At 36.3% G+C, this 21,992-nt stretch overlaps 1 protein-coding gene across 4 annotated transcripts in view; it reads left to right on the top strand.

The window, feature by feature from the left end:
• Positions 1–21,567, top strand: part of CYB5R4 (cytochrome b5 reductase 4) — a 32,591-nt gene extending 11,024 nt beyond the window's left edge. For 3 of the 4 annotated variants that reach the window (XM_085056424.1, XM_085056423.1, XM_085056427.1), the window contains 11 exons: positions 1,718–1,772; positions 3,135–3,192; positions 3,307–3,400; positions 3,964–3,996; positions 4,752–4,874; positions 13,006–13,146; positions 14,326–14,478; positions 15,095–15,245; positions 18,427–18,513; positions 19,894–20,058; positions 20,948–21,567. In XM_085056424.1, the coding sequence (XP_084912550.1) occupies positions 1,718–1,772; positions 3,135–3,192; positions 3,307–3,400; positions 3,964–3,996; positions 4,752–4,874; positions 13,006–13,146; positions 14,326–14,478; positions 15,095–15,245; positions 18,427–18,513; positions 19,894–20,058; positions 20,948–21,002 (1,115 nt within the window). In that variant the 3' untranslated portion in view covers positions 21,003–21,567. The remainder of the gene's footprint in view (positions 1–1,717; positions 1,773–3,134; positions 3,193–3,306; positions 3,401–3,963; positions 3,997–4,751; positions 4,875–13,005; positions 13,147–14,325; positions 14,479–15,094; positions 15,246–18,426; positions 18,514–19,893; positions 20,059–20,947) is intronic. The other variant, XM_085056425.1, reaches the window with a different exon arrangement.
• Positions 21,568–21,992: the final 425 nt, after the last annotated feature.

Here is a 21,992-nt window from a genome sequence, read left to right as displayed (position 1 = left end):
GATCAAACCGTTTGTGACTGGCAGTTCTGATTTTCTATCCATGTTGCAATCCACCTATCAAACCCAGCTCTTTGCAATGTAGCTATGAGAATAATGTGAGAACCTTTATCATTAGCATTGCTGTCCCATGGGAATGTGCAAAGCAGTCCTGTGACATGCAGAGTTGTATTCTGCTGTTCATCTGGTCACCTTAAACTCCTCATTTCATCCCTGCCATCAGCCTTTGGCTTCACCCCCAGCTTTTCTTTAATTATGATCACCATGACTAATAGAGCACTTTGCTTAATTGATTCACTGATCACCTGAATCATTATCATTTTATTGCAGTGTGAATAGTTTTTTTCACGTAGCATCTTACAGTATTTCAAAATAATTCATAAATAACTTGTTTTGTCAGAATGTTCTGTTTTATTGTGGCTATTAATATATTTCTGTTGACCTGCAAAAGCAAATAGGAGTATGTATGACCATGAATTCCTGTTATCCGTGGAGGCCAAGCAAATCATATGATGTGTGTCCTCAAGAAAGGCTTAGCTTTTGAGAAGGCTTTTATCATTAGGTGATTGGTTTTCTTTTGCAATGATCTGACTGCTCTGCCATTTAGCTTCCTTGGCAGCTGCAGATGGTGTGTACTTAGGAGTAATTAAGGATCAAAGAATAAGTAATTCGACTGAGTTTTAATTGCTTTGGGTTAATTCCCCCATCTGGATGATCAAATAGTTTTGACAGATTGGATTATACCAGAGTGGCTCTCTTTGTTTTTATCTACTTCCCACGTGGTGGAGCCACTTAATTACGGTGTTTAAGCTTGTAGTCATACTACAAAACTTACTGGCATTTAGAAGATAATAATCTGGGTAGCTGAGAATTCATGTGCTAATTATTTTATGCATAGACATTTCAGGTTTGCAAGGTTTGCCTTTGAATGGGCTTGAAACCAGCACTTACCAGCTGTTCAGTCTGCAGCTTTCTCCATCATCATTTTATTTAGCTTCTTTGTGTTAAAACTGATGCAGGATTGCAGTTGCTTTTATCTGTCTCTGTGCTCAAGTTTTTGCCAAATATGTTCAGTTTCTCTTATGCCAGAGATTAGTACAGTTGACATTTTGAAAGACTGACCAACTGTTGCTTCCCAGCAAAGGCTGTTTCAGACTGTTTAATGTAGTTAAATACTTAATGTGAGCATCTGAATTCTGTGGATATTCCTAGCAAAGAGCTGTGTAGAAAGATTAAGGCTGATATCTTTGCTTAACCGACTGACATGAAATTTTACTTGTGAACTAGGTTAGATCAGACATCTCAAATTGAATTTATTCATCTGAATTGTGTAAACAAATAGTTCTGTTAATGGAAATTAATTCAGATAGCCTTTTGTCTTTTTGTGCTTCACTATCACAAAGTGTAAAAAGCACAAGCTAATAACAGGTGAAACTGAGTACAGCACAGGCACTGTGCTGTATGCAACCCAAGTTCAGAACATAGGTCCTCTATGTTCCAGGACCCTGCTCTTGAAGAGAAAGTGCTGAATAAAAACCAAATATAAAAAGTACGTAGTCTAGCTACCTGTGGAACTAAAGCCACTAAATACTGTTCGAGGACACTCAGAACATTCAGTTAAAAAAAAACAAACAAACCACAAACCCCAAACATACCTGAGTATTATTTATGTTAAGCAAGCATCCCAGATAATATTTTAATGACTCTCTGCTCTTTGCAGGTGTGCTTCTTGAGAAGAAAGTACTGGCTTCTTCTACTAAAGATTTAAGTCCAAGGTGAGTCTGTCATTGTTGAACATTCTATTTGAGAATTCTGTGCAATTAATTCTTAGTAAATGCAGGCAACTTCTTCCATGGTTAGCTACTGAAGTTTCAGTTAAACAAGTATATGTCATTACTATCCATGTGTAAGTAGGAAAGTTGAGGTTCAGGTTTGAACAACTTGGCCAAGGTTGTATGGGCAGATGATGGTTCTTGGCTTGTTCTCTTGATTCCTAACACTTGTGCTGTCTTGCATTGTATACAAATGTATGGCTTGTATTTGCAGGCTCCTTAGCTTTGCTTCTTAAGAAAACTCATGGAAAATTATTTCAACTGAACTGACTACTTCTTTGACTTTACCTGATTTGTCCATAAACATATGAATTACCATGCCTTGAAAAAGTGCTTCATTTCAAGCTGGAATATATTAAGATGTGTTAGCCACTTTCAAATTTCTACAATATGCAAAGTGAAGCAGGCCCTAAAAGCTCACTGTGATATTCCTGCTGTTGTCACTGAGGTGTCATTTTACTCCATGATGCCTTTAGTCCTCAGGGTGCAGTTTTTCACTTGGCATCAAAATCCCCTGTGAGAGTGTGATCTCTGGGCTAGTTACATGCAGTCTTAAAATATTGTGGCTTGTAAACATTGGAATGAGGTTTATTTTCTGAAGTGCTCTCCAAACCTTGTTGTCTGTCTTCCCATGTGTGTCTGGCATATTCTGGCATGTGACTGGAAGGTGTGCAGCCTAGAATGTGTTGGCTCTCAGGAGTGTTTGCTGGAGGGATCATTGTCCCTCTCTGCCTGTTTTTCTGGTCCAGGAGTCTAAACAGTAGATGGGAGCTATTTCCTGGCAAGTATGAGGCCATACAAATAACTAGCATTTGAAGGCTTTCTTTTTTTTTTTTTTGTACCTCACCCTGGATTTATTACAATGTTTGAACTTGGGAACGTAGGAATGAATGCAAAAACTTGATTTGTGGAGATGAAGGGAACTGTGGTTTTGTGGTATGTGCATCATACCTTTAACTCTTGGAAGCCACCCTGCCTATTTAATGCTTTTGTCTGGACTCAAGATTTTAAAAATCTCCTGAGAAAGGTTCATATACTACAAAGAGAATGCATGTGCTTTTTAAATAAAACTAATGCCATACAATTTTAACTCCAGTGTACTGATTATGTAGATGCAGAATTAGATAGTTATTTTAGTAGTTCTTTCAAAATTACTGACTTTGGACTTAGTCTTCAAAAGTAGTAATATGTATGACTTGTAAATTCATTAAAGAAGCTCTGCTTGAAAACTTGGGGTTAAATATGTTCTGATATGCACAAAGAAAGTGTGTATTTTTTTAATTTATTTTATTTTTTGTTTTACAGTTATGACTGGTTCCAAACAGATAGTTTGATCACAATTGTCATATATACTAAGCAGAAGGTAAGTATATTTCATGAAGGGAGAATTACAAGATCCAGTTGTGATCTAGCTTGAATTCTGGGAGAACTTTATAAAAATTGTTGTGGTTTGTTTTTTTTCCCTGGGCTATGAAAGGATATGAATGCAGAGTCGGTGATAGTTGACTGTCAAGACAAACGATTAAGGGGAGAAATCATCATGGATGATCACTCATATCTTATAGCAGTTGGTAGGTACTGTAATTTTGCAATTGAAAGTACTGAATTTTCATTGTACTTTATTAAAACCCTCTCATCAGACCATAAGCATTTTACATGTACCAATTAATATTTTATTCCTCTTTCATTAGAGATGGTTAAAGTGCCTTGATGTAGCGGAATTAGATTGTTTATCAACTCACATCTTCATTTGTTTAGTATGTACTAAAATTTTCACATGTGGACTAAAGTGCAGTAAGAAATTGATTTTAAAGTTGTGTAAAATGTTTCAAGTGTGTTTTTTACGGTTATCAAAATGCCCTCATTGACAAGGGCAAGTGCAGTAGTTTACATAAATGCAGATTGGTAGCTTTACGTGAGCCCTCATTAAAATTAAAAGTAACGGGAAAAACAATGCATTTATGTATGAGGCCTGTAGAAGTCATGAGTCAAATTTCAAAGCCTGATAAACATGCATAGACTCTTAGGGTCATTAGTTCACTCAGTATTCCTAGACTTACACTTTCTATATATGTGATGGCTGAAATAGAATTTTGTTATTGCATAACACAGAGTTTGTTTGTATTTATTTCAGACTTGGATCATGCAGTTTCAGAAGATGTGGCTGGTGCGTTCTGTCTCTTGGAACAGTTCTGTATCTCTTCTAGGATAGTCCAGTCAGGAGCTGAACTTCCATGATCCTTATGGAGCCCTTCCAACTCATGATATTCTGTGGTTCTGATATCAGAATGTGAAATTTCTTTTTCTGACTCATCAGATACTTTACAGTTTTACTTACCACCAGGTCCTGACACAGTCAATCAAACCAAGCCATAACATTTTTTTAATTGTGGCATTTGGGCCTGTGAAAGTAGTAAATTATAGTACTCTGATGCCTCTGAGTATGACTAAGTGTTAAAATAGGTAGAAGTTAGTTCTGCTGTGTGTTTCTAAACTCTTCTTTGCTTAGACTGGGATTTTCTGGGATTTAATTATTAATTCAAATAGCCTTGAAAAGAAAGTAGTAAGTAGTGGTAACTACTGATTTCCAATACATGAGGACTCTGGGTTCATAAGCATTTTTCTTGACCAGATGGGCTGTGAAGCTGTACTGGTTCCACAATCTGTTTAGCAAATAAGGTGTATTAATTATGCATATCCAGTTAGTGCTTGTTTTAAGTGCACTCTAAAACATTATAGAGAGATAGCTGGAAGTACCTTTAATTTGCTATTCTAATTTAATTGATATTCCAATAATAGATTAATTACGTGTCTCTTGACAGTTGAGAAATTGTTCTGAAATTTCATGATAGTTGACGTATGAAATATTTTTTTGTACGAACTGTAACTAAAAGTAACAATATGAAATCTTTTCTCTTTTAGTAAATATTGCTGAAAAAGTAGGAAAAGTAGAGATTATCTTAAATAAAAAGGATAATGTTCATTGGAAAATGCTGGGACAGCCCTGGGAGGGTCATAATACATTTATCAAACGCACAGACAGAGGTAAGCAATTTCATGGCCACTTACCAGCTGTTTTAGGACTTCTTGGAGCTTGTTAGTCATATTCAGGTTTTTTTCAGGATTTTCTTTTTCTGTTGTTATACATTCATTTCTTTCACAATTGTTGTCTGATCTTGTTGAAAGCTACTCAGGAATTTTCCTTGAAAAGGTTTGACTTAGAGGTGGGTTTTTTTTGCTTTGCTCTGGTTTCTTGGCTTGTTTTGTCCCACAATGGAGTTGAAGGTGAACCTAATATTTGGAAGGTGAAGACTGCCTGAGTATTTTTCCATCTTATGGTTACCTGTGTGCTTAATGACCTCTTTATCCATATGAAAACCACAGTAGACTCTGAGCAGCGAGTACATGGACATGTGTCAATCATTATGGGAGTAACTGAAGTGAAGGATCAAAAACCTTCACTTCCAGTTGTTACTATAAATAAGGTAACATCTGCCATCACTGTAATGTTGTTCCAGCACACTGCATCTTTGTAACTCGAGCTCAGATTAAATAAGGGTCTTCAAGTCAAATAGGTATTAAAGCTGGCTCTGAATAAGCTGATGTGTCTGTAAGAAGCAGTAAATGTTATATATGGGTTCACTTTGTGGTAACAGAATAGTATGATGCAGCACCAAGGTATGTTACAGTGATCAGTGTGGGTCTGGGGTTTATTCAGCTAAATTAAAAATTTCTGTACAATTACATTGTATATTATAACCACACTCCTGATACTATTGCAGTTGCCTAGTTTCTGAAAAGCCCTCTTGGTCGTCTGTCTAATAATGCTCAAAAATTGACTGTTGGATATCAGTCTGCCTTATTATATGTGAAAGCAAAGCTGTATGTTTTTAAGAGCTAATTAAATGTTGCTCACCATGTTATGCACCTCTTACTGGCCCTCAGTTATACTACATGGGCCATTAAAGTCAAGAGATTGCCGTGGTACAAAAAGGAAGACTGACTGCATAAAAGCACATCTTTCTAGCTACCTTTAGCTTATGTAGAATGTAATTTTTATGGGAGTTCCTGTAACTGTTGAGTCATCCACTTTAATATTAGATTTTTCAATATAGTCCTCTGTATCTAAGGGGTTACAGCCTGATCTAATGTGTTGTCCACTGTCCATCGCCCATTTTCTCCCTTCTTACTGCTTTTCATGATTATAGAAAACAAAAAGAGAAGACAATCTGAAAGAACAAGGGATGTAGAGTATAGTGGCTTTATAGATCCTTTGCAAATGAGGAAGGTGCGGATGATTAAATGTAATTAACAAAATACATATTGAGCATTTGTAACCAATGCTTTCTAGATAATTACTTCGCTTTTTTTTATAAGAAGTGAGTCTCCAACATAACATTTCTCCTGTTAGGCAAAGAAATGTTATAGGTATTGGATAACTTTATTATATATCCTTGACTGAGTTCACATCAGCTTAAATTGAATATGCGGGAAACTTCAGCTAAAGGGCTTGCTGACCCTGGGTTTCTTCAAAACCCTGATTACAAAAGCAAGGAATCTAGCAAATAAATTGATATCTATGGCTTTTTAATCCCTAATAGAGAAACTTCTATTCTGCAGGTTTTTAATTTTAAAATTTCCAAATTTAAAATTGAGCATGCAAGAATGTTTATAGAAGAAGAATGCTCAGGGCTACATGTCTTTCCTTCATTTGAATCTGTGCTTTCAGATCAGCCATAAAGTCTACATGTTGGAGGCTTTTATTCACTTCCATTAGTCTTGCATAGCCATTTTCCTTTTCTGCTTAGAATTGTGCTCCTTTATTCTAAATGGCAGAATTTTCATTTTTGTTTCCACTTCTGTGGCAGCAAGATAATGTTATGGGTAAAGGAACTCATATCTTGTGCAGTGTAAACAAAGAAGTAATACTTAAAAGTGAAAAAAAAATTAAAAAGCTGTTTTATAGCTTTATATCTGGTATTTCTATGCAGCACTTAATATATGGCAGCACTGATATGTTTCCCTAAATATTCAGATTTTTTTCATTTGAATCTTCATCTGCTTACTCTCAGCATTACCTTTTATTTATAATGAATATGATAGTCTTGTGTGAAGACAGTGTAAGTAATAATTTCCCGTTCCGAAAATTTGGGAACAGAATAGAAAGTAGCTGTGTTATCTTGTTACATGTTTTTTATTTATTTTATTTAATTTTTGTATATTAATAGTTCTCCTAGTTATTTGTGCTTTCTAATAAAAGTAATCATTTTACCTGAAATGATTGCAATTCCAATTTGGTGGCAAGGCTGTGAATACTAAGTGCTTATGGGAACACCAATGTTTGATTCATTAGGTTTTTCTTGTCTTAGAGTTTTTTAGTATTTCTGTGTGTACTGACTAATTAAAACACTTCCATTGTATTCAGAGCCTAGGATGATGGGCTGAAAACCGGTCAGGATTGACACTTGAAAAGTTTGTTTGATTTTATGTCTTTATTACTTGTTCATATGACAGCATTCATTAATGAGTTTGTAAAAGAGAGGTGTGTGACCCCACACATGTAGAAACATCTGTAGTTTAAAGTTATTTAATCTTTATTTTCAGAGCAGACATGTCTAAATTCTACCAAAAAGTGATAAAGGTCTTCTTCAGGGACAATGACATACTGCAGAGATGGTACTGGAAGCCTATGATAGCTTTATGGTACGAAGAAACAATTGACATAAGCCCCTACTTTTTACTCCCCAGGCTGGGAAAATCATACTCTCAGGCAAATTGTCTATGTTCTCTCAAATTCCTACTGAGTTTATACTAACATTTTGGCCAGTGTATTTTAGTTAATTGGAAGGAAAGAACAGAATTGTTTAATTTCCTCCAAACTGAAGGGGATTTTTTTAAAAGAAAAATTATTGCAATTTCAGTTAACTGCGCTGTGTCTTAGGATGTGTCAGGAGATTCAGAAGAAGGAGATTTAATGCTTCTTCTACTCCTTAAGAAGAAGTAAGTGCTTAGTTTTCTGGGGAAATAATTATTTATAACCCACAGTATTGCCTAGAAAACACAATTCAGTGTAATTAGATTGTCACTGAGGGAGAGTTGGTGACATTACTTTTAGGTAGCTGGAAAATGAACCTGATCATTAAAAGTGTAAACAAAAGCTAATGGTCATAGTGCTGGCTGGCATTCTTTGAAACTGAAATCCAGTATAAAAAGTAAGGCAGAGCTTTCTCATTAAAGCAAACAAAAAAAACCCCTAAAACCTGACATCCCTCCATCCCCAATCAACCAAAATATCGTACAGCACTGTGATAGAGTGCAGGTTTTCTCATAGATATTAAGACATGATTTTCTTGTTGGTGCTTTTTCTGGAAAATAAGGTATGAAAGCCCACTCATGAGGGGGTATGCACATAAAAGAAGTAGCCATATGCAATTAAAAAATGACATATTAGTAGGGATTACTTGAGGGGGTATGTGTGTGTGTATTTTTTCCCATGGAGAATAAACTGCTTCTTCCTTCTGAAAATGATTCTGAACTTTTACTCAGATTCCTGTTTTGGAAAGTAACCTAATTACTAAGTTCTGCTCTCTTAAAAGAGTGTGCAGCTATTGGCAGATACTTAGACTGTGCAGTAAAGAAAAAAGGTGGTGTTGTCTCTGAGGGCTGAAATGGGATGCAATACCATTGTTTTGTGCAGTGGTTTTCATCCACGTCAAGTGGAAGATCATAGAGGTTGTTTTGTTGGAAATACCAGAAGGGAGCAGAGTGCTGATGCAGCTCTTAATGTATATCAGTGAGACTTAGACTGTGACAGGGTGATGCTATGTAATCAGGGAGAGTTTAGAAGGTGTTGATTCGGTGGAGATGTTGTGGGAGGGAAGAGAGACTGTCTGGGAAAAGCATGGCTGGTCTTTTTGGATAATATGAGATAGCTTGTGAAATCTAGTAAATAACTGAAGCATTTGAGGGTACTGATGGTTTGATGGTCAGCAGCGAGGGTTCATGGTTGTCTTAACTCTTGAGACTGGGCTGCTGCCAGGAATGGTAGGCAGCCACCTTCCTTCAGCCGTGTGGTCTAATCTCCTTTATGTTGGCAGTACTAGTACTTGAGGCTCCATAATCAAGTAACCTGAACAAAATAAGGATTAACTTTCAGCTAGCTGATGGACATGTTTGGGTGGTACATGCTGTCTGGGAATGGGGTGGAATTCCTCTACCTGAGATGGAAGGATAGTGGAGCAATTAATCTTTTTCCCAAGCCAACAGACTAATGTTGCCACTGTAGCATCACTAAGATTAGGACAAGTAACTAAGAAAGAACTTCTGGAAAAATTCTTAAACTACCTTTTATGACAAGGAAGAACATGCAGTATGCAAAAGGATGATGCTCTCTAAAAGGTATCATTATCTGTCCAGCAGATTTGATAGCTTTTCAGTTAGTAAAACTGAATTTGTATTCCTGTGAATCAAGGTGCTGTAGTTCTTGATTTTAGGAAAGAAGGAAGTTGAGTTTAGAGGGTGATGTCTTTAGCCCATGATTGTATTGGGGTACTGTGGCAAGCCTTTGGCAGTGAGGGGCTGCAGGGCTGCTTCTCCTGCATCAGAAGCTGCAGTGCTGACACTTGATGTCTGCAAAACATTTAGTCAAACTTAACCTCCTCACTAATGACTTTCTCTACTTTGAAAATTAGGATTTGTTGCAGGACACTGACATTGTGATCCCAAATTGAGAGAACAGTACCTTTTGCTTCTCTATAGTTGCAAATCCTGTCTTTGGCATCTAATGGTTAACATGGGTTAATGGGTTGACAAAAGCAACCGTTTGGCTTCATCTTGCTACTAGGGGCTGGCTCCTCTTGTTGAAAGGCTTTTCTGCTTTGACAGTTGTTTTTGCCTGTGGCTTCAGATTTTAGTGGAATGACTAATTAATTTTAATTAATGTAGCAAAGACTACCGTCTAAACTAGAAGTTTACTTAGAAAGGTCTCTTGTTTTCAAAAGCTATATTGAATGAATTAGGACAAAAGTTCTGTATGGCAAATTAAAAAGAAAAAGAGGGAGATAATGGTTATTTATGTGGAAAAGGCTAGAATTAGTCAGGTAGGAAAGGTGAAAAAATTGTCAGGGAGCAGTGAATCAGTTGATGAATCAGTTTTTTAACTTCTTTCTCCACTCCCAAATATCTGTAAGAGAATTAGCTGATGAGTGTTAAGGGTTATATTACCAACCTTAATTTAAGCAATTCTTAAGTCTGCAGAATTGACAGCAATCTTGGCATATTTATTTTGCTGCTGTACTTTGCAATCTTATTGTGTATTTTTCAAAAGAAGGATAGAAAATTAATTTCCACAAATTTTTCATAGTATTTATATAGCTGGAGAAATGCTGGTGTTTTGCTTTACTTTAAGATTGGTATGAAATAGAATTACCGACTCATTTTTTCAGGGCTTTATTTTGATTCATCTGAAATACTTGTTCATTCAAAATAAGGGATTTGTAGGATGTTAGATGAAAGATGTGAGAAAATCTTAATAAAGGAAGATTTATTCCATTGCAGAAACTTTATGTTGTGTCTCTGCAGACATTTATAGTGGATAACTCACTAGTAGCTGTTTGAATAATTTAAGAAAACCAGTGTGTGCTGAAAAGTGCCATGGCCATCTACTGTGGGAGTAGTGATGTATAAGAAATTTGATCCTGATTTAGTCCATGCACAAACTGCATGTGCAGCTGAGATTTAGTAACCTGAATGTATATTTTGAGACATAACTGAATGTATTTAGATGCTTGACTGTTCCAGCCGAGTTTATTTATACCCTTGGAAATAAAGTCAATTAGAAAGAAGCATGGCTGAGCTGGAACATATTGTTTAAACCCTTAACTTTCAAGCAATTTGTGGATAAATGCTGTTTGTTGAACGCTTTCCTCTATTTAAAATTACTTTGTTTCTGTTATGGTTGAATTGCCAAGCTGTGATCCTGCACTTATTGAAGAAGGGAGTGTTAATAGTGATGGCTGTTCTTTCCAGCAGCAATTGACTGCACTGTCAGAGGGCTCTCTGTAACTGGTCTCCAGCTGTCTTGAACGCTTTTGCTGTGTTTTTAATCTAGGCTATCTGAAAAGAGCAAAATGTTTGGGGTAATAATCCTGGAATAAGGAGACTGCAGTACAGATAAATTACTTGAAAAATGGTAATGCACTTGGTGAAATTACTGAAATACTCAACCTGGTCTTTGAATTACTCTTGTGTATCACTGGGCAAGGAGAGTGGACGGGCTGTCTTATTGAGAGCCCCTCTAAAGCTTCTTTTGTGGTTGTTTTTTAAGTCCAGGAATTGGTAACAGTAGCCCTAGTTAAGCATAAATTTCAACCAGGCATACTGCCTTTGGGTTCTCTTTGGTGCTGTTGGAAGACAGAGCAAAGAAGCAGTGGCAGTGACCACTTGAGCTGCAGCAATGCTAGAATTTCCTTTACATTTTGGTTTGTATTCAGTGGAAACTTCACTGGAAGCTTGCATAGGCCTTCCTTCAGGCAAGACTCACTTAAGAAGAGTTGTTGTGTTGACTCAAGAAAGACTTGTGACTCACATAAGGATTTAGACCACGCACAAGTGATACATAGTTATTAGAGAATTTCTGGTAGCCCATTTCTGTCAAAAGAGAATCAACATGAGATTGAAGTTAGGAAGTAAAGAAGCATCTGCTGGTGCAGTGGCAAAACACAAGAGATTGAAGTGCTTCTACTTCTAACTCTTAAGACCTTTAAGAAATGTAAGAAGGGTAGACTGACTTGGTTGAAGGGGAGCTCTGGAAGTCATCTGATCTAACCTCCTGGTCAAAGCTGTTCCGTCAAGGTTTGAATACCTCCAAGGACAGGCTCCCTCTGAGCAGCTGCCCCAGTGTTCGACCAGACCATCCTCACGGTAATGCCTAGTTGGAATTACCTTTGCATCTCATCCTGTTTCATGCAGAGCTCAGCTATTTATGTGAGCAACATGAGTAGTTTTCAATGCCATGAAAAAAGGGGAAAAGAAACATTACTTCACTGGAATTGCTCCAATGTAGAAAGTGTTGTTAGAAGGGTGTCATGTTCAAGTATTCTCATACATGAACCTGTCAAATTTTGAGAGGCTTTACAAAAAAATATCCAGTGGGACTGGTCACAAATTCTACATTGAAAATGGCAAATGACATGGTGGGATTATTGTATGAAAGTGACTTCTTGTCTCTGCCTTTTTTTCAATTATTATTTGGCTTGTTTTGGATGTATGAAGTTTGGATAATGCTGCTCATGGGATTTTGTTGCTTGTTTGTTTGCTTGCTTGCTTGCTTTTTTAAAATTCTTTGCAGAGCTGAGCTTCTAGTACTTGATAGCCCCTGAAAGTTCCCTTGAGTTACAAACCTGTTTAGGCAGTGTGGTGCTGTGACCACACTGATATTCCAGCTTAGAGCTAAAGTACCGCAGTGCTGAAACAAAGCCGTAGCTGAAAACTAGTCATCAAAAGATGGAGGAGGAAAAATTACTTCTGGTCATCTTTATTGAGGCTGCTCTCTGGAGCTTTCTCTTCTTCAGGCTGAACAACCCCAACTCTCTCAGCCTTACTTCACAGGAGAGGTGCTCCAGCCCTCTGGTCATCTTTGTGGCCCTTGTCTGGACTTGCTCCAGCAGGTTCACATCCTTTTTATGTTGGGGACCCCAGAGCTGAACATGGTACCTCAGGTGAGGTCTCACAAGAACAGAACAGAGGTGCAGACTCACCTCCCTCAGCGTGCTGGGCGGGTGTGGATAGTGTATTGCTGAGGAGTGTGGTGCTGTGCTGGCATCATTTGTTTCATTTGCATTCCACCAGCTGGTTTTGGTCTGTGTATCCATGCTGTACTTGTACGGGAAACTCAGTGCAGGTGCAGTGTAGTACAAGGGGTTCTGTTTTCTGATAGTTTTTGGTGCTTTTCTGCTTCTTCCCAGACAGCAAGTCAGGGGCTCTTAAAGTAAGGTTATAAATGAGTCCTTAGTCCAAAATTATAAAAATTATTATAAGTAATTATACAAGAAGAATTTATTTATAGTCTTTTTATAAATATATAGGGAAATACCTATGCTTCTCTCTCTTACTGAAAGATGTGTAAGAACAGAATGATAGATTGAGACTCAACTAACAAGTAAAATCCTGGTTTTAGGACTGTTCTACAGAAAATGCAAGTTGGTTTCAAAGACAGAAGTTACCCATGACACCAAACTCTTCTGCTTAATGTTGCCTAAGGGCACACATCTCCATGTTCCCACTGGACAACATGTTTACCTCAAACAAATTATTGCAGGTAAGGAAAATTGAGAATGTAGTAATGGATATATTTACATAAATCCTTTTCATAGTCTTGGGAAAATGCCAAGTCCATGGCCCCTAATTCCTTGCTTGTTGTTAGCAAGTCTCTGCTTCCAGGATCACAATCAGTGCTTAATAATGAACTGACTGGATTAATATTAATGGAAGCTAACTACTGAGATAGCTGGCATTTACTGGTGACCTTACTGTCTCTACTTTCAACTCTCCCTTTAAAACATTCTCTCTATCAAAGCAGTGCTGTTCATCTTTGAAGTGGGGGAAGCTCATTGTATATGTTTTATGTGTCATTAGTTTCTTTTAGTTTGCAGCATTTTTGAAATGAGGAGAGTGTTGTTGCAATCTTGCCTTTTATTTTTTTCTTCTTCTGAGGGATATATGGTAGTCATGGTGACAGTGCTTTACACTGTAGTTGTGCAATATTAATGATAACATGAGGTTATGACAGGAATGTGTCTTGAAAAGTAAATTTATGTGCTGTTCCTCAAAATTTTGTAAAAGGTGAACTTAAAAAAAGAAAATGGAAAGTCAAAGAAATAGCCAGTTTACTATTATAAAGTGTACTTTCAAAAATTTGCATATTAATAGTTATACTGGTCACTCCACTTGAATTGCACTATGCATGGTAGAGACTTCTCAGAAGAATTTTTAAACATCCTTTTATTGAAAACTTTTTTTCCCTCCTCCTCCCTGCCTAATTCTTTACTAGTGTCCAACTCCTGAGATCTTTCTATCATTATACAATAGCTTTTTGAAATGATACTGCAAGAAAATATAATTGCGCAGTACTAAAACTCTGCTGTTTAAATTTAGAATAAATCAAGCTGTGGTACTTGAAAATTAATGAAAATGTTTATCATTATGAAATGATTTTCATATTCTTTGGGATGATTCAAGATCCTTTCATCCTGTGTCCTGAATTGCTAAGTAGCATGGAAATAACATACTCAAGTTTTTAATTGGAAGTAGAAGGCTTCCAATTCTGTAATAAAAACTGGTGCACTGGAAATGAATAAATTGCATAAAAGCATGGGATGGTGTTATTTTTATGGTATACGCAGGTTATTTATTTACTCTTTTTTTATTTTGATATTTGTGTGTAGTATCTGGATGTATTTTTCATATTATTTGAGCTGTCTTTCTGTCTACTCTTTAGGGACAGAGGTAATAAAACCATACACACCTGTATTGCCTTTTTTGCCACTGGATTTCCAAGAACCATCTCACCATGATGGTGTGCATATATATTTAATGATTAAAATTTATTCCCATGGACTGTTCACACAGGCACTTGACCGCCTACAGATTGGTAGGTATATGTTAGAGGGTTTTGTGTTTGGTTTTGCAGCAATTGTATTGTCTTTAAAGATTCACTGTCTGAGTATTGTGATTTTCTTCTTGTTTACCTGCTTATACACTGGGACATACTTAAAACTTCTTTTAAACCTTATTCTCCATTCCCTGAATGTGAAGGCTTATCCTCACTGTAACTAGGAGTTTTCCATTGCAGAAAGCTCTCCTGACTGATGCATGTGAGCTGTATCACGCATTATAGTTGATGGCTTTGATTTCATATACTTTGAGAACAACTTCTTATACTTTTGCATAAGGAAAGTAGGTCTGTTTTATGGGATTTAAGATGCACTTCCTTTTCCATTTCAGATACAGAGGTAGACTTTTAACACTGCCTTGCATGTGTTTGTGTACTTACTGTGTAAAATCCATAAAGAAAAAACATTTTAATTGTATATCTCTTCTTTTAACAAGAATGATCCTTATGCGAAGTGTATAGTACCTTTCTGAAAGACACCCTAATATTACAAAAATGAAGGCAATCTGAAACAGCCCTTAAAAATCAGAATGCTAATTAGCTTGTTTTCATCAAATTAATATTTACCTTTAAATTTTTCTATTTTTAAACAAAGGAGACTATATTTCTGTCAGCAATCCTGAAGGCAACTTCAAGAAGTCGCAAATTCAAACTTCAGAAGATCTCCTTTTATTGGCAGGAGGCACAGGCTTCACACCAATGGTTAAGCTGCTGAATTTCGCTCTGACTAAAGTTAGCTGTCTCAGGTATGTGGGCTTCTTGACACACAAGCCTCAGTGTTAATAAAACAATTAACAAAATAAAATGGTGTGAAAGCATTTTTCTTCAACATATGCCAAAAACTGGCATGCTTTAGGGAGGAGTCTGTCAGAAGCTTAGGCAACTTGCATATATTTGGTTATTGGCTACCATCAATATAATGGACTGATTTGCATTTTGGACTTTCATTGCGGTACAAATGAGCTCACTGAGTAGAACCTTTGAGGAGTTTTTTTAACTAGCTTCATATTTAAATGTCTTTTTCCAGTATTGAAATTTTTCAGTGTAGATACTGAGTTTTTGACTGTTGGAGGCTACAACTGTTTAATCATAGTTTCTCTGTTATACATTAGAATAACTAGCTTATGGTTTTCACCTGCTAAGCAGCAGTAACACATTGTTACTAGACGAGTTCCAGTTTTCACAAAAGACTTATATGTCACTTATATAAGTGTTAAGTATATTCATATGCATGAAAAGATGTGTATTGCAAATGCATTCTGTGCTCTGTAAAATCTACAGAAGAAAACATTACTTTTCCTGGTCAAGGGAACAGGTTGTTATTTCCTTCAGAGCACCAGAATGAGTACTTCTGCTTTTGAAACAACATAGGGAGATTAATTGTACACTGACCTTCATGCTAAAGCTACAAAGGATGACATGTACTGCAAAAGTTTGTTTCTAAAAAAACCCAATGCTAAGTCCAGACACTATTCTTATATTGTTTATATTTTAGCCATTACATATAATCGTGTCTTGTGATCAGAGAGACTGTGCTGTTTGGCTCTTCCAAAATGTCCTATATTGTCAGTAGCAAATAAAAAGTGGCTGACTGGCTTTGCAAATCCAAAAGATGAGTGTGCCATCTGACTAAGTGCTTGGGAACACATTTTTAGCTCTTTTCAGAATAATTATATATAGGAACTCAGTGTCAGTTTAGGGTGCAGTTTCGTGTCATTGACTAATAAGGAAATTCAGTTCCTTATTAGTCAATGAAATTTTCCTTCTTGCTGTGGAGGCTGGTTAGGTGCTGGAATGGCTTGAACTGAGACAGATTCTATTTATATGCAGACACTTCACACCTTTGTTTTTCTGACTGTTCTAGGCAATTTAGTTTCTTGGCCTTATGTTTGCTCTTTAACCCTCAGTTTATTTTTTGGGAAAGTACTACCAGAGTGTCTTTAATATATGTGTGTTTATAAGATATGTGTGTTTATAAGATATGTGTGTGTGTGTGTCTGTGTCTGTGTGTGTCTGTGTGTATGAAAAATATAAATATCATTTGCATAGAATTATCTTACTTTGCAAAGTAACTGTTGCCATAAGCTTGGATTGCATATGCTAGAACATGAATTGCAGAAAGCTGAGGAATAATCTGTGCAATGACAGATTTGTCACCTGAAGGTGCTGAAGCAACCTCTGTCTGGAGTGCTGGGCGAGTGCTGCTGAACCTCTGGGGCTGCACTGTGAGCGCTGGAGAATCTGCAGCTCCCCTGGGCAGCATTTGGTGTAATGGGCTTGGATAATTGGATTTTCATTCTTACTGTCTAGACAAAGTCTGCCTATTATCTTGTAAGTCTATTTCTTGCCTACTGTAAATTGGCAAAATGATTTGTTCCCTTCATAGCTGCACTATCCTTTTGTGCATCAAGTCATGATGCTCTTTCTTCAGCTTTGTTTCCTCTCTTACAGGCCAAATTGTATTTGGCCAAAGTATTAACTATAAAAGAATATTGATCCTCTATGCTTCCTTTTTAAGATGAGGTTTTTTTGCTCCTTTTACTGGTTGTATATAACTGCAGTCATGTGGGTATGTTTCTTAAAAGAAGACGGAAGTACCAAGGCACTAAACACTAGGCAGAGGGTTACTGCTCTTCTCAAGTATAGGATGCTTGTAATCTATTCTTGATTCTCCTTAATAGTTGTATCTAGCTTTGTCTCCAGCTTTTCATTCCTAAATTACCACTCTTCTCATATTCACTTTTAATAAAGTATCCCACGTTCATCATCATTCTTGTTTGGAAGGTGAATTTTTAACTTCCTCTTCTTCCTCTGTGTTAACCTCCTTTAAGGGTCTCTAACTCCTCTTTCTGTAGAGTTTTTCATAAGACGCTGTGGCTAGCACAGGCTTTTCCCATGAGAATTCTTCTTGTGTTTTATAAATAAAGATAAAGTTTGGATGTCATTGGAACAGTGTCCCAGAACTTGGACAGTGCAGGCCTGGCCAATCAGGCCTGGGGGAAGGCTTCTGACTGACCAATCTGGGTGACTTTTGAGAACTCTATATATGTGATGAAATCAAAACAGTAAAGGTCATTCCTTCTTGCCACTGAGAACTGGTGCCTTCTTTACTCTGCTAGCTGCTCAACAACAACAAGACTTTACATACCAGCTTGTTTTTTTTTTTTAGTTTATTAAAATCTATATGCCTTGAAGTAGTTTCCAGTATGTTAGATTCACCCTATTCCTTTCCAAAGGGCTGATGAAGCTTCTTATTTGTTGTCTAAATTTTTGTCATCATTCTCTCAACCAGCGTTTCTTCACTGGTGGGGATAACATCTAAATTTCCACTTCTTCATTTTAGCTGTGTTCTCCCTTATTTCCAGTAAAACTGTGACCAGTTTGTTCCAGGTCTGGAATTTTCTTTTCTTTGCAATGATGAGCAGTACTTCAGCAGATACATTTGTCTGCCCTGGGGGGTACCAGTAAGGGTGTCTCAAAACATTCTCCAAATAAGCAGTTTCTACTTTTGTGCCCAGTGAACAAAATGCATGGCTTTCCTATGCACGTTTTATTGACTTTTTCCCCACTTGATGCTGTGGTGCACTGTGCCACCATTTAGAGCACCACATTAATGTACTGGGCTTTGTTTTCCATGTTTCCAGAGAAGTGAGCCCTGGGAAACATGTAAAGAATCTAGATTTCTGACACATTCTAGCTTCTGAATAAGATGATTTTTATATTTAAAGATGTAGCTTAGCTGATTTGGGGCTGTTCTGTCTATACCAGGCAAGTTTTCCGAAGCTTTTTCAGTGTGTCTCATTTTGACTTATAATGCATCTGAAAACAAACACAAGATGTAAGTAAAAAGGGACTGTATGGTGCATTAAGTTCTGATTCTTTAACAACCAATCTGCAGTTAATTGTAATTTTTTTTTTTTTTTTAAGGACAGTGAAGCTGATCTTCTTCAACAAAACAGAGGATGACATACTTTGGAGAAACCAACTAGAGCAATTAGCTCTTAAAGATAAAAGGTAATTAAAAGTCCTGTGGAGAGCAACTTGTAACATCTCTGTGTATAGAACAAATCTTGGGACTTAGACTAACAGCACAAGGTACAAGGACAGGTTGTGATTCTGTGAACTCTCAGCTAAATGAGACCTAGGGAGTAGAAGGAGATCCATTGGCCACAGATGCACAGCAGAAGCTATGTTGTTACGTTCTGTAGGTCCCATGGGAAGCCAGGGATTTGATTTAACGGTATTTAGTAGATGGTTATTGGAGATGATATGTTAGATGAGATGCTTTTTAAAACTGAGAAGCTTTTTGATGCAAGAAGAAAATTTGCCTTAACCTTAACAATAGAAAATACAGATATGCAGAGGAGCACAGAAGAGAGAGAGAATGATAATGCAAAATTCTGAATTTAGAGAAATTCTACAAAAATCTTTTGGGTGTCACTTGTTACAAAAATATGTATGTAGAAATTCAAAGTTTAAATAGGCTCATTACTTTCATTTTTTCTTAATAATTGTTTCATTTTCCCCTCAGTTACAGTGTAATTGCAGATTAAAATGCAAATAGTGTGCATGTAATGTCAGCTTAATTGAGCAGGCAGTGGTTCTGTCAGGAGCCACAGTATTATCAGGTTACCTTTTAATTTCAGTTCCCTTGCTGTTATCACCGGATAAATTGTCACTGCTTAGATTTGTTGTGATAAATATATATTTTGTTTACGGTTAATTCTTAGTTGAATTCTTTTCAGTTAAAACCACTTGTTCCTTCACAACACTGAAGTGAAAAATCAATATTGTTTCGTACCCTGGCATTGTCTGGCACATTCAAAGCTTTGTAGTCTAGACATTGTGCAAATTTACAGTAAAAGCCTTTTCTCCCTTTCAGTAGGAGCCTCAGATACAGATGTGCTTGGTTTTTACTCAGTTACTATTCTCTTGATGAGTTTTTGAAACCAGCTGTAGTATTTTCTCATTACTGAAATTGTACTGACATTTTCACTAGTTTGGCCAAGCATTCTTATCTCACTAGTTGTGTATTGAGCTACACCAACATTTGTATAAGTGAATAATGGAGCAGTAAAATCTGTGCTTAGGTATCCCAGTTGATCCCAGCTGGTTTTTCTGTAAGGTGAAATAGAATTTCACCTTAATTCTAGGTAAAAACCTAGAATTTTTTACATTGAAAGACTTGGTTAAATAAGTGCACAATATTGGAGGTGATTTGATAGACTTGATCAGTAGGAATGACTAAGTATCTGTGAGATCTGATACTGCAGTGGGATGCTGAGCAGAACAGAAAGGTAATCATAGGAAATATCAGTGTCTTGGTCACTAGCATTTTGTGTAGCAGATTTATAATCAGAGGTAATATTTATGAAATATTCTTCTGCTTACCAGGTTTGAGGTTCAATTCATTCTTTCACAACCAACAAAAGACTGGGTGGGTAAACAGGGGAAGATTTCTTCATCGCTTCTCTCTGAGTTTGTGAAAAGAAGCAGAAGAGACTCCAAAGTCCTTATCTGCATCTGTGGTCCAGCACCTTTTACAGAACAAGGAGTACAGTGAGTATTTTAAATGATGAACTGGAAAGTGATGAATTTTTAAAAATTCAATAACCTAATGAGCTGGAGTGTTTCTGATTTGGTAGTCTTTCAAAAACGTTATGTTGTCTGCTTGGCAAGAAAACTTACACAATCAAAACAAAAAAAAGAAATTAAGAAAAAAACACCTTGCACCATACTTGAGGAGTATATTTATATTCGTGTAGCTGAGTAAGTATCAGCAATATGTATGTTTCATGAGTTCTAGTAAGTTGTCCAAAACTTTCTAAAAGCAACTCTTTCACAGTGACCTTTTTTCCCCAGGTTTTAAATGCTGCTTTTAATTTTATGTTTACAGAAAAGTTGGAATAATAGGAAATAAGTTTTCTTTGTTGGTATTAGCTTGATAAATTAAGTTACAGAAGTAAAATTCAAAGCAGTTGTTCTATCCCAAGCATTTTTCTCAATTATTTTCTAAATTAATGCATTTATTTGTGTCTGTACCTAATATTTTTCTTATTTTATATGCTTGTTTAAAGATAAAAGGTCCTCTAACTTTCTGTTGTCCAGCTTCAAAATATTGAACCAATATGATATAATTTGCATTTCTGCAGTCCTACTGAAGTCAAAGTGTATTGGCCAATAATTATCCTGCCTCTTGAGAAATCTGAGATAATTCAGATGATGTCTGTATTTATTTTTAGAAATTCTTTTCATTACCCAAAAAGTTTATGTAGTATATCTGAGCTCCTGGACATTGAATTTTTTTAAATGTATGTGCAGGGATAAAGTTCATTATGCATGTTTGAATAAAAATAAGGAAGTGGTGTTGAAGTTATGCTGCTTCTGTGTCTGTGGTGGGTTTTGAGTTTCAAATATTAATATTACCTACTTGATTTCTGACTTTCAGATATCTGAAGGATCTTGGATACTCCCAAGAAGAGATACATGCTTTTACTGCATAAACCCATATGAGGATATCAGTGTTTGTATAATTCAGTGTTATTTATTTATCTTCATGAATTTAAATAAGTGAGAAGCAATTTTGTAAGACTTGAAATTTCATTCTTGGTACCAAACTGTTTCTTGGAAGAAGCATATCTTTGAAAACAAATTTTTATACTGTGTTTTATCTTCTTTTTGTAAATATTTTTGAGAATACTTAAATCATCCAGGGTATTAATTTATTGTAGAGGCAAGCAAAAAAGTATAGTATACATTATGTCAGGTGTTTCATGTTGTTGGTTCATGAGAATTCTTAAATTTATGACAAGCTCTGAGTAAGGTTTTGACTTGATAAAGCTTATTATTTCTTACTGTAAAAAGTCTTAAGAGCAATACTGTCTGAAATTAAATATTGCACTGTAACTCAGGTAATCAGTCATTGAAAAATTTTCCTTTTCATCTGATGTCTCTATTTGACTTGCAAGTGATCCAGATACATTTTTGGCTTTGTAAACAAAGAAGAAAGATACCTTTGGTAAAATACAAAATTTACATCAAATAATAAAAAATAATAATTTTACATTACTTTATGTATTTCTGCATTTTTTTTTTTGTATTTTCAGTTAATAATGTTCTAAAAAAAAGGTTTCCACAAGTTTGGCATGCCAGCTGAGAACTCAAAACAGAGCCATGGAGTCTTGGACTCCCAGAAAACTTCCCATGTGACCACATGGCTGATGTCAGGCATCCCTTGTTATGAGACAGTTTGAAGATAAAAACATGACAGCACACATACCAGAGTCAAAAATACCTAAGAATATTTGACAGGTTGCAATAGTGTTAAATGAGGTTATTTCCATCTGTGTGGTTATTCACATGGAAAATATTTTAATGATACCCTTTAGAAAGGTTAAAATTGCTATCTGACAGTGACTGGCTGTGCTTAACTGAACTGTCATCTCTTCAGTGCTCCTCTTCAGTTTATTGGACTTGAAGTTAGCAAGGGATCT

This window comes from Lichenostomus cassidix, chromosome 3 (genome assembly GCF_008360975.1).
Source record: "Lichenostomus cassidix isolate B80296 chromosome 3, HeHo_3.0, whole genome shotgun sequence".
In the NCBI taxonomy this organism is placed as follows: Eukaryota; Metazoa; Chordata; class Aves; order Passeriformes; family Meliphagidae; genus Lichenostomus; species Lichenostomus cassidix.
The sequence above is the reverse complement of the archived record's forward strand: the minus strand, read 5'-3'. Positions and strand labels throughout refer to the sequence as shown.